The sequence below is a fragment of the Hyperoodon ampullatus genome (genome assembly GCF_949752795.1).
Source record: "Hyperoodon ampullatus genome assembly, chromosome: 5".
Classification (NCBI taxonomy): domain Eukaryota; kingdom Metazoa; phylum Chordata; class Mammalia; order Artiodactyla; family Ziphiidae; genus Hyperoodon; species Hyperoodon ampullatus.
This window is the reverse complement of record NC_136918.1, coordinates 61,764,538-61,777,453: the sequence shown is the minus strand read 5'-3', so window position 1 is coordinate 61,777,453 and position 12,916 is coordinate 61,764,538. Positions and strand designations below refer to the sequence as shown.

The 12,916-nt window shown below is 40.1% G+C and overlaps 1 protein-coding gene across 1 annotated transcript in view; it reads right to left on the bottom strand.

Annotated features, from left to right (window-relative positions):
• WDR49 (WD repeat domain 49) overlaps positions 1-5,706 on the bottom strand; it is a gene marked incomplete at both ends in the record, with an annotated part of 136,260 nt that extends 130,554 nt beyond the window's left edge. Inside the window, 1 exon segment of the mRNA XM_079705231.1 lies at positions 5,539-5,706. Within this exon segment, the coding sequence (XP_079561357.1) occupies positions 5,539-5,706 (168 nt within the window).
• Between the last annotated feature and the right edge of the window lie 7,210 nt (positions 5,707-12,916).

Here is a 12,916-nt window from a genome sequence, read left to right as displayed (position 1 = left end):
CAAAGGATTAATCTCCAAAATTTACAAGCAGCTCATGCAGCTCAATAGCAAAAAAACAAACAACCCAATCCAAAAATGGGCAGAAGACCTAAATAGACATTTCTCCAAAGAAGATATACAGATTGCCAATAGACACATGAAAGAATGCTCAACATCACTAATCATTAGAGAAATGCAAATCGAAACTACAATGAGATATCATCTCACACCAGTCAAAATGGCCATCATCAAAAAATCTAGAAACAATAAATGCTGGAGAGGGTGTGGAGAAAAGGGAACCCTCTTGCACTGCTGGTGGGAATGTGAATTGGTACAGCCACTATGGAGAACAGTATGGAGGTTCCTTAAAAAACTAAAAATAGAACTACCATATGACCCAGCAATCACACTACTGGGCATATACCCTGAGAAAACCATAATTCAAAAAGAGTCATGTACCACAGTGTTCATTGCAGCTCTATTTACAAGAGCCAGGACATGGAAACAACCTAAGTGTCCATCATCGGATGAACGGATAAAGAAGATGTGGCATATATATACAATGGAATATTACTCAGCCATAAAAAGAAATGAAATTGAGCTATTCGTAATGAGGTGGATGGACCTAGAGTCTGTCATACAAAGTGCAGTAAGTCAGAAAGAGAAAGACAAATACCATATGCTAACACATATATATGGAATTTAAGAAAAAAAATGTCATGAAGAACCTAGGGGTAAGACAGCAATAAAGACACAGACCTACTAGAGAATGGACTTGAAGATATGGGGAGGGGGAAGGGTAAGGTGTGACAAAGTGAGAGTGTGGCATGGACACATATACACTACCAAACGTAAAATAGATAGCTAGTGGGAAGCAGCCACATACCACAGGAAGATCAGCTCGGTGCTTTGTGACCACCTAGAGGGGTGGGTTAGGGAGGGTGGGAGGGAGGGAGACGCAAGAGGGAAGAGATATGGGAACATACGTATATGTACAGCTGATTCACTTTGTTATAAAGCAGAAACTAACACACCATTGTAAAGCATTTATCTCCAATAAAGATGTAAAAAAAAAAAAAAAGAAGGATAAATAATGGAAAGCTGGGAATCTGACTGTCTGTATATTTTTTTCAATCTCATAGCCTTTTAATAGATTAGCCCCACCTCACTTTAAAAATACAGACCAACACTGTCACCGCCAAGCAGGTTACTCATTTCTCCTTCTCATCCCTGGGAGAGGTGAGGATGGAAGGGGTGGGGGAGGAGAGGCAGGAAACCAACACTGCTCTTGGTCTTTTTTGGGGGGTTAATATGATTTATTTAATTGTAAATGTATATAATTAAATTTTTTATAACGGTTGCTGTCTGTATTCCCTTAGAGTCTAGTCTGCCCAGCAGGGCCTCAGAACTCTCAGCTTTGTCCTGTTGGTACAAGGAAGCGTTGTTCATAGGCCCTACTGTAGACAGGAATCTTGGGAATTTTATAAAGACAATCCAGCATGAAGATATCATACATTCTGTGGATTTAATCATTTATGATACCTTAAGCACAATTTTCAGACCTGCAAAAGTGCCTTCTGAATTTCTCTGGTCTTTTTAGATTGTCAGCACAAGTGTGCTGTGTTTAGATTCCATTCAGCTCCCCAAGACAAGTTTGTTCAGAGAACCTTCCCCTAACATCTCTGGGGACTTCCTGTTAGGATTTTTATTCTCCCTTTCTCACGCTGAACTGTCCTGGCCCTTCCTACTTTAAGCAGAAATAGTTCACCTTTTACAGGCGGTTTAGGAGATTTCATTTCAAGCTATTTAACCTAAAGATTTAGTAGGACTTCGGCAAACAGCAGCATGGAGTAGACAGGGTAGGGCCAGGCCATGGCTCTGGGCCAGAAAGAATGTACCAGGAGGTGATACAGACACAGTTGCTGACAGAGGCGGGTCAGCACGCAGTCCAGTGAGTCCAGCAGTATAGGCAAACTAGATACAGGCCAAATAGGCAACAAGGCTTCCAAGATCAAAGAGCAGACTGTCCTGACATGAAGAGGTCAACAATGGAGAATTAAAGAAAAGAAATATTCAGGAACCTACATAGCCACAGTCTTGGAAGGAAGTCAGTATACATCAAGTCTCAATGCGGCTTTTCCAAAATTCCATTTCCCTTGGACCATAATTTCTATTTCTCAGAATTCCTATAAAATTAGCAAATCACAGCCATCCTTCCTCACACAATAACTGACTTTTGAAGTATCCAAGAAAATATGTTTGACATTAAAACAATATGAATATCCAGAGACCACATCATTTCTCTAAGCATTACAAGTGCTACAGGAAAGTTTAAGTAACATGCATTTTACAATTCTATGAATAATACAAGTTTCATTCCCTGTGAGCTGATATATGACTTTTTGGGCAACATCACTTGAAAGAAAAAGAAATCCACAAGTCACTTTTCTAGTACTTCTATCCAGATAACTTCTTTGTTCTAAAGAAGAGGATCAAGACATCACTTAAAATTTTTTGTATGCTAATAAAATATGAAGTAAGACATGGAAAGATGATGCTTTTGTACTCTTCTATGTGAATTTGTGTCTTTGCAACTCATTGCTTCCACTTCCTACCCCAATTAAAAGGAATGTAAAAGCATAGTTGTGAGTGTTATTCAAAGCTTAATTTTTTTTTTAGGAAATGTATGAGTTAAAATTAAGAGAATGTTAAAGACCATGTTGTTCAACCTCTACTCACTGAACATAAAATACCTATGTTAATTGAGCACTTTTTCTGTGTCAAGCACTCTTTCAAGTGCTTTCCAGATAATACCCCATTTAATCCTCACAACAACCCTATTATTCACACATTAGAAACAAAGGAAACTGAGGCTCAGAGAGATTAAGCAATTTGCACAATTATTCGCACGTTAGAAACAAAGGAAACTGACAGAGAGATTAAGCAATTTGCACAAAGTCTCATTGTCGTGGCAAAACTGGGACTCAAATCCAAGAAGTCTGACCCCTGACTCTTATACACTAAGTGATTCTGACTCATATACCATCATGCAATAAACATAAGCATTACTCACTTCATTCCTAAATGTTACTACTAAGATTTATATGGTATGTAATATCTCATTTGGAACATATGTGAAACATTGACTACAGGAAAACTCAGCTTCCCATTTTTCAATTAAGCATCACTACTGATATTTAAGGACATGGACTTTACCTACTGTCTGAAAACTCTTCAGCCCCAAATAAGCAATCTGGGTACAAAAAACAAAATAGGAGATGGAAGGATCCAGTGCCAGAATCGTGGCATTCCAAGAGCATGTCTTTTTTTTTTTTTTTTTTTTTTTTTGCGGTACGCGGGCCTCTCACTGTTGTGGCCTCTCCCGTTGCGGAGCACAGGCTCCGGACGCACAGGCTCAGCGGCCATGGCTCACGGGCCCAGCCGCTCCGCGGCATGTGAGATCTTCCCGGACCGGGGCACGAACCCGTGTCCCCTACATCGGCAGGCGGACTCTCAACCACTGCGCCACCAGGGAAGCCCTCCAAGAGCATGTCTTTAGTGACTGGACTACAAATCAGTGACTTTGGGGTTCTGTGTTGCAGGACAGCCCCTGAGGGCAATTTTTCCTTTCACAACAATCTACATCTGTGGCCTGTGGGCCCAACGCTCATGGCAGATGGAAGAGAGTCCACAGAAATCATCTAGTATATGATTCTTCTCTAGGTGTCCATGCTGTGTGTGGAAACCGTGTTGTCTCAAGGGCCTAACTTTTATTCCCGGTTTTACATTTGCCATTGGATTGTTGCATTCTGTCTGTTGAGTCTGTTAAAAATCTATGGACTTCATTTTTTCTTGAAGTATGCCTGCAAAGCTCAATTTTTTTTTTAAATTACATTTTTTAAAAAGATTGTAATTAGATTGTCTAGGTTCATGCAAGCTCTGAATAGCAATTTCTTTCTCCCTTTTGGTCCATCAGTGGTACCTGCTTTTCCAACTGGTTAATTTCAAAATAAGTGACCCAGGCTTTGAAACGTTTAAAGTTAAAAAAATATATATCTTGAGATCCAATTTCCTATTTCACTTGGGTTCACTCCAGACTAATTGGTAATTTGAAAAGAACACCCACCCCTAACCTTTTATAGCAGTTTCACTTTCTAACACATTGACTTTATACAGTTGACCCTCCTAATAGACCCTAGCATTCAACTTTGTGTTCTTAACACCAGAAAAAAAACTGCCACATTTCTGTTCATTCCAGAGTCAAAGCTGTCATAGTCTGCTGTTACATTTTTCTGAATGTCCTCAAGCTGTCAAAATGTTTGCTATGTCTATCAAACTATGCCAGATTCATTTGGGGCATTGGACATGAGCAGCACTAAAATCTTTCAGACAAATGGGTTTGGATGAACTGCAAATACATGAAGATTAAAATGAGAAAAGTGTAGGGCAGAGCATGTCTTTGCTACTAAATATGATAGATTCTATTAAAAAGAAATGATTGATACTATTGGGACATTCTCAACACAGGTAAAATTTAACTTGTTATACAAAACAGGGTATAGTAGAGTATTTCAGTGGTTAGCAACTCATTTTTTTGATAGGTAAAGATTAAAATTTGTGCCAATTACAGGCCAATATAACAGTAAGATTTCATCATACTTTATTAATTTCAAGGTGGTATTCCCAAACATTGTATGTCTGTTTCAAATTAATATGACATGCTCAAGCACCCCCAGAGGACATTCTGAAGCCCTGAGATCATATTTTAGCAACTGTAATGCAGTAGGAAGGATGGAGGCTCATGTCTACCTAAATTCCACAGCACGGAAGAGCACTTCTTCCTATCAGCATGAGAAGCTAAGAAGTATTCTGATATATGCTGTTCATTAGGCATAGCTGCAGAGTTCAAAATTAATTAAGATAGAGAGAAGGAGCTTATTCATTTATAGTTAAAATTCCTAAGGTTTATTTTATATGTAGAATTAAAATTTAAAAAATTTTGTTTTCATTGGCATTGCTCCAATATTTGCAAAAAGAGTGGCAGACTGGTCCCTCCCATGGGATCTGGGACAATGAAGTGCCACAATCTGCTTTGAAAAGGAGCTGTGTGGCTGGGGTGAGGCAGGGGAGAATGTTTGCACACCAGGAAGTGGCTATTTGCATTTCCAGAGGGATACTTTAGGTTACCTGCAAGGACAGTTATTATTGGGAGTCACCCTGGAGATCTGGCTTCCCCCGTCACCATCATAACTTTCTGTTTTCCAAAAATATGTTGACCTCTAAGAAAAAAATTTGTCCAAGAATTCATTTTCCTTCCTGGATGGTAATGATATGCAACAGCAGCAATTTCATACTAAATAATATTATTTGTCCCGAAGAACGGAGGGATAAAGTTACTCTGGTGTTAAATCCAGGTCTGACCAATTCTTTTCAATTCCCTGTTTTAACCATTAAGTATATTTAAAAAAAAAAACTTATAAGAGAAAAATCTCTTTCTGTTTCATCCTGGTCTCCTTCATGAGCAACTCAAAGTCTCCAGGAAATAAGATTAATGCTTACCTCAAAGGCTCTTTGTATTTGGACAAAGTCACCCAGGCTGAATTCGTTTTCAAGCAGGGCTATGCAGGCATCTTCCTCTGCAGTTTCACCTTGTGAAATTCTCTCTGGGTTTTCTGGCCCGGCCTGGGATCCTTTGTTCAACTCAAGGGTAGCATTCTGGAAACTCATAATGGCTTTACCTCTTTTTAACAGCCTTCAACTCTCTAAGTATTTATCTTTTTCTTTTTCTTTTCCTTCAACAGGTGCCTTTGAAAAGAAACAACTTAGCAATCGAATTCCAGAATCAAAGTACATTTCAAGGTACACAATTAGGAGGCAAAAAGTTCAAGCCCAGAGGTAGGGAATGAAAGCTCTCAACCCCCGCACTTCCTTAATTCCACAGTTTATTTTCAAAACCCACTGTTGAATTGTTTTAAAACATCCCCTCCTTATACTCTGTTTAACCTGGCTTGATTTAAAAAAGTGTAAAATCTTCCCCCGTGTTTATAGCAACTGACACAGAATGCAACATCTAATACTCATTTTAAATGCATTAGAAAAGCAATTTCTCAAAATCTCTTTGGCTAACCTTGCTCTATTCACATGTTGTGGTTTTAAACTCCATTTTCTTGTGGGGAGGTGTGAGGTGACACAGCTGCAAGATTTCCACCCCAGTGAAGTGCCGGCCTCTGAAGGCCACCTTCCCAGCAATGTGGCCTTGTTTGTTTCATCCTTCCCTGCTGCCTTTGTATGCTTCCTGGCAATCAACATAAAGCCCTTCACCTCCCCAACTAATGAATGACCTGAAGGTTGGAATATGTAATGTAAACATTGAGGCTTTTTTAAAGGGCAATTCAAGCACTCATTTTTTATTAAATTTCACCCCTGCATTATTTAATGACAACTTCTATAAATACATTTTCTATGAAGCATGTTACATATTATGAAACAAGATGATTAGCCAAAGAAGAGAGCAATGAATTTAGGAATGTTACATTTTCCACATAAAAAAATGTTTCATTCTTATTTAATAAGAATCCATTCCTATATTCTCTTTGTCTTAGTTTCTATGTATATAAAATGAGGATGGTTTAGCATAGGCTTCCAATTCATTGAAAGTATGGGGGGGACACAGCATAACATAATATGATAAACCTTATGATAAAACTACTTACAGTACCATCCCTGGTTCAGCTAATATTAATGAAAAGGAAGGAAAAAGAAGAAAGTTAATATTTTGCTTTAGTACTTACCATATGCCAGGCACTACACTAAGCACTTTGTAATTCCTTATCTTGTTAAAGCTTCACAATAACCCTGCAAGGCAGACAAGATCACTCTTCCCACTTTACAGATGAAGAAGCAATGTAAAGGCCAAAGGCCATGCAGTCAGTAAGGCGTGGAAAACGACAGAGTGGCTCTGCCTTTGGAGCCTGCCCTTTAGATGGAGGCCATTTCTGCACCTTATTTTCATCTCTGTAAAACTGAAAAGTTGTCACTAGATATTCTCTAAGTTCTTTTCCTACAATTTCATTCAATGAGCTAGTGTTCACAGGCACGTGGTGTTACAAAGCACACTCCCTACAACACAGAGACGCAAGTATCCCAAGGCTTTCCTGGACCAGTTTTGGGGAAAAAAAGTGAAATATCATTCATGCAGCCATCAATTCATCAATTTCTCTGTCCATCATTCATTCCAAAATCCATTTACTAAGGACCTGGTGCTACCCGTGAGCGGTTTACAGTCTTATAGGAGCTGTTACCTGTCTACTTCATCTTTCATGCCAATCCCAATCTCTTGCTGTCTATAGTGCTGTGTTGAGAAGAATTGTGAAGTTATATGTATGCTCAGAGGAAAAGAGTGGCGTTATAAATTACAGATGTGTATCATGGACACAGAAGGGCTGAGGGAAGCATATTTACCACATATTTGCCTTTCCTGGTTTAGCCCTTCATGTAAATTAGAAAAACAACTTTAAGCCCTAATATGATAAATTCCCCTAAATCATCTCACATAGGGATAAAATTTGTCTTCTTACCATCCGAATTAGTAAATTAATAATAGTTTAGTTCAGCCAGATCAGTCCCATAAATGTCTGTAAAATGTTTTATGGTGATATGTTGAAGATTTGGGCTTAAATAACAGACACTAATGAGGGAAGGAAGAGGAAACAGAAAAAATATTCTGTGAAGCTGCACTGGGAGAGGTAGGCATCCCACTGGATGAGGATGCAAAATTCTCTAATTATTCTAAGAGAGTCAAACTGCCTGGACTACTTAGTTTTCATAAAGATGCAGCTCTAAACGTTTTCATTAGTCAAAACAGGAGAGTATAATGAACAGCTAACAAATTACTGTAGAAGTTAATTAACTGACACAGTTTTCTTTCCGTAAAATCATGGCATTAGAAATCATTCTTGATCATAAAATCTTCGATGGCTTTCACCTTCTTTGTAACGGTGTGGTTAATTTTCAGGTTAAATTTCCACTGCTCTGAAAAGTCCATAACTAGCCTCTTGCCGATATTGAAATTTTCCTTCTTGCTTGCCATGAATCAATTATGAGTTTGTAAAAATCTGCCACGTGCCCAGTGCCATCCTAGGCTCTGTGGGGAACGGTGCACTGATGAAGACAATCTGTGCTCTCAAAAAGTGGAAGGTTCAGGACTTCCCTCGTGGCACAGTGGTTAAGAATCAGCCTGACAATGCAGGGGACACAGGTTAATGCCCTGGTCCGGGAAGATCCCACATGCCGCGGAGCAACTAAACCCGTACGCCACAACTACTGAGCCTGCGCTCTAGAGCCCGTGAGCCACAACTACTGAACCCATGTGCCACAACTACTGAAGCCCACACGCCTAGAGCCTGTGCTCCGCAACAAGTGAAGCCACCGCTATGAGAAGCCTGCACACCACAACGAAGAGTAGCCCCCGCTCGCCGCAACTAGAGAAAGCCCACACGTAGCAACGAAGACCCAACGCAGCCATAAATAGATAAATAAGTAAATAAACAAATAATTTTTTTTTTTTTTTTAAGAAGTGTAAGGTTCAGTCTGGAGAGAAAGCTGACTGACTGACGGACACTTGCTCTCTTCTCCGGTAGGGACCAACCAACAGCTTCTAGCATAGCGGAGCACTTGGCACCCGAGAGGACAATGCAAGCAGATACATCCACTAGCTTTTGCTTTTTTTGGAACCTTGGGACTGAATCATTCTCCCCACTGAACAGACACTCCCATATGTGTCCTTGTCACAACTCCCAGTCCACGCCCAAATCCCTGCTCTCTTCCTCTCCCGAAATGCATCCGCACCAACACAAATGCAGGCCCTGTCTTTCCTCTTAATTTCCCTTCCCTTTTGTTTGTCCTCCCGTCACCCCAGGCCTGTTCTTACTAACATTCTTAATCTTTGCCTAGAATTCTCCCACCACCTCCCACCAAACCATCTCAAGCTGAAGCTCCTCCTTGGCCCAGGCTCTGTCCCTCAGGGTCAGTGGAAAGGTGTCTTCTCACGATCTCCTCGCTTCTTGAACCCACACCTTCCCAACATGGTCCCAGTGGCCAAATACACCCCTACAGCCCTCCCCCTTCAGCCCCCAGCTCACTTTAAACATCACCTGCTCCCAGAGCCTGAAAGCACCAGCCCTGCCTTTGGCACCTTTTTTTTTTTTTTTAATAGATCTTTATTAGAGTATAATTGCTTTGCAATATCGTGTTAGTTTCTGTTGCACAACAAAGCGAATCAGCTATATGTATACACATGTCCCCAATACCGTACCTCCCTCTTGCGTCTCCCTCCCACCCTCCCTATCCCACCCCTCTAGGTGGTCACAAAGCACGGAGCTGATCTCTCTGTGCTATGCAGCTGCTTCCCACCAGCCAACTATTTTACATTCGGTAGTGTACCTTTTAAGCCCTCAATAAATACTAGTTTCTTTCCTTCCTTGTTCCGGATCCTCCTGGTTTAAATTAATTCCTCCTTCCACTCTGCAACCACAGCATCGTGTTTACACTTTCACTACAGCAGTTTTTCTTTCTGCCTTGCAATATAATTAGTTGCCTTTGTATCTGTCTCTCTCCTACAACATGAACTCCCTGAGAACAAGGATGGTACCTCACTAACGCCCATAGCCCTACATTGCCCAGTGCAGAACTTTGTATAAGCTACACAGTGGTATGGTCATGTGTACTCATTTGTAAAATAGGATGGGCTGAAAGCAAAATTCTCCTATAGCTTTGAGTTTTCACTGCCGGGTCCTGGGAATGGGTGGCACTGAGTCCGAAACGGAGGCAGAATTCCACAAAAAAAAATTAATGAGGGAAACAAAGTTTGAGGTTGTATCTTCAAGGGTCTTAGAATAAACTGTTCAAGCACTTTTGAAACAAAGCTTTTTTTTTTAAATTTTTATTTATTTTTTGGCTGCATTGGGTCTTCATTGCTGCATGCAGGCTTTCTCTAGTTGCGGCGAGTGGGGGCTACTCTTCGTTGCGGTGTGCGGGCTTCTCATTGCAGTGGGTTCTCTTGTTGTGAAGCACAGGCTCTAGGCATGCAGGCTTCAGTAGTTGTGGCCCACGGGCTCAGTAGTTGTGGCTCGTGGGCTCTAAAGCACAGGCTCAGTAGTTGTGGTGTACGGGCTTAGTTGCTCCGTGTCATGTGGGATCTTCCCGAACCAGGGCTCGAATCTGTGTCCCCTGCATTGGCAGGCAGATTCTTAACCACTGCACCACCAGGGAAGTCCTGAAACAAAGCATATATTTTTATACATGCAATTTCTGCGTAAGATGCTCCCGTGTTGAGGCCCTACTCTGTCCCAGGCACTGCTTTAGACACCAGAAAAGCAAAAATTAATGAGACACAGCTCTGTGCTCACTGTTGCTCAGAGACATATAACAGTAAACGTTGGTTTTAAGTTAATTTTACCTTTGGAGAAATCAGGTCCCCTGTTAACTCTTAGGCAACAAAATATTTCCTTTTTGTGATCTGCTGAACAATGTCTAAAGTAAGAAAACTATATTTTTATAACAGCATTTCTCAGGCTGTTCAAGTATTTAAACACTGAGAATTCATGAAATAATGATATCCTGAAATAACTAAATATATCATTTTGCAATAAATTGCAAATTGTTATATGTCACGTTCTAGTCTAAGCAAGCAGTTGTAGCCAAATTTTAAAATATATGGAAGTGGAAGGTAAAATTAGGAAAATCCTAATTTTTGACTTAAGCATTCCTACTCATTTGAAAAAAACAACTGCGATTTTTATATTATCAGTAGATACTTAGGATCCACTGAACTGAATATTGAGAATAAGTGCTTTAAAATATTCTCAAATTCAATCTTTTTTATGCAAATTCTGATAGGCCTTCCCAACAGTTAATCACTTTTTGAGCCCTCTTTGCTTTAACATAAAAATCCTTGTCTTTGAAATCCAGTGTCCACGTTCAAAGTCCCACATGGGCTTGTTGTTTGTCAGTGAGATTTCCACAAGGAGCCACTTTCTGGGCAATTATTCTGAACTACCAAATTCCTTTATGTTTCTGCTCTAAGAGGACACTGCATTTTATTCCATTTGTAGATTGAGAACAGTTTGTCAAAGTCACCTTGATACTGAACACTTGCACCCATGTATAGAACCACTAAAAAGTAGTCACAAAATCATTGCATGAAAGGAGTCACCGAAAATCCAGTAAACATTTATTGATTTCTTCCTTGAAGAAAGAAGGAAAGCAGGTAGGTGGGAAATTAACAATTATTGAGTCCCTAGTATATGCTAAACACTGTGTTAAGCACTTTCACAAATGTAATTTTATTAAGCCTCATGATATCGCTGCAAGACACTTTATATTTTCCCAATTTTGTTTTACTGATGATGGTACCAAACAAGATTAAGTATCTTGCCCAACTTCACACAGCTTGCAAATTATATAATATAATAATATCATAGTATGGTCTCTGCTAAGACTTGACACATTTTTTCATTTAGTTCTCTTTGAAAATCTATGATGTGGCACCATTATGGTCACCATTTTACAGATGAAGAAACTGAGGCTTAGATGGATTAAATAACTTGTCTAAGATCACCCAGCAAAGCTGTAATTCAAAACTCAAATCCTTCTATGTACTCCACAGTGTAGAACCCTGTACAGAGTAATCTGCTAGACACCATAGTAAATTCTAATCCAGTTTGGGAGCTGAGATGTGTGAAAAGTGGGGAAACGAGAAAGCATATACTTGGTAATAAAGTCAAAGGAACTTAAGAATTTGGACTCAGTACACCAGGTTTAAGTCTTAATTCTCTCACTTTCAATCCTTTATTTCTTGGGCAAGCTGAATCATTTCTCAAAATGAAGACAGTAATATTGTTTATTTCAGAAGAGTTTTAAGGTTAAAGTGAGATATGATGAAAGCTGTATGTAAATTGTAAAACTTTATGCACATGAATTAGCATTAATGTTAGTACACAGTCAGAGAAAGGGAAATTCCCTGAAAACTCAGAAAGATTGGGTAGGAGTTCACAGAGAGATTGGAATATTGTAATTGTAAAACAGAATGAAGCAAAATCATCCATGTCATGACATTTTCTATTGAAGCTGAGATTCTATAACCATCTTCATTGCTCCTAGGAAGTTGTTACATCTAAATCCATCCCAGAGAGATCAAAGCCATATCAATATATTCAAGGTTAGTTATTTAAAACAATGCTTATTGTGTGTGTGTGTGTGTGTGTGTGTGTGTGTGTGTTATACTTAACACTCTGAAGAAACATTTTCTGCCTTAGAATTAGTTAGAAGTAATGGCAGCTACAGAAGTCTCCTCTAATGGATCTGGTCTGCTTGGCACTGAACCTACTTTTTTTTTTTTTGTGGTGCACGGGCCTCTCACTGTTGTGGCCTTTCCTGTTGCAGAGCACAGGCTCCGGACGCGCAGGCTCAGCGGCCATGGCTCACGGGCTCAGCCGCTCCATGGCATGTGGGATCTTTCCGGACCGGGGCACGAACCTGTGTCCCCTGCATCGGCAGGCGGACTCTCAACCGCTGCGCCACCAGGGAAACCCTGAACCTACTTTTAATAACAACAGAAATAGCTCTTCCCCATCACTAAAACAGTGTTACCACTATCCATCATAACATGAGCCTCTTACTCTTCAAGTGCCCAAATCCCCAGAATCAGATGTTTTGTTTATAAAACTCTGTTTTAGAAGTACTCTCTAGATGGCTTAGCCTCAAGGGAAGATACATGCATGTAAACACATACATATACATATGCATATAGGAGAAGAAAGACAGAGGGGGAGGAGCCATGTAAGAGTGTAAGATTGGGAGCTTCTAGACAAGTTGTCTCAAAGCAAGGGAGGGTCATGGGCAGCCACAGCGCTGGTCACTACCTGGGGTGGCAGAGGTG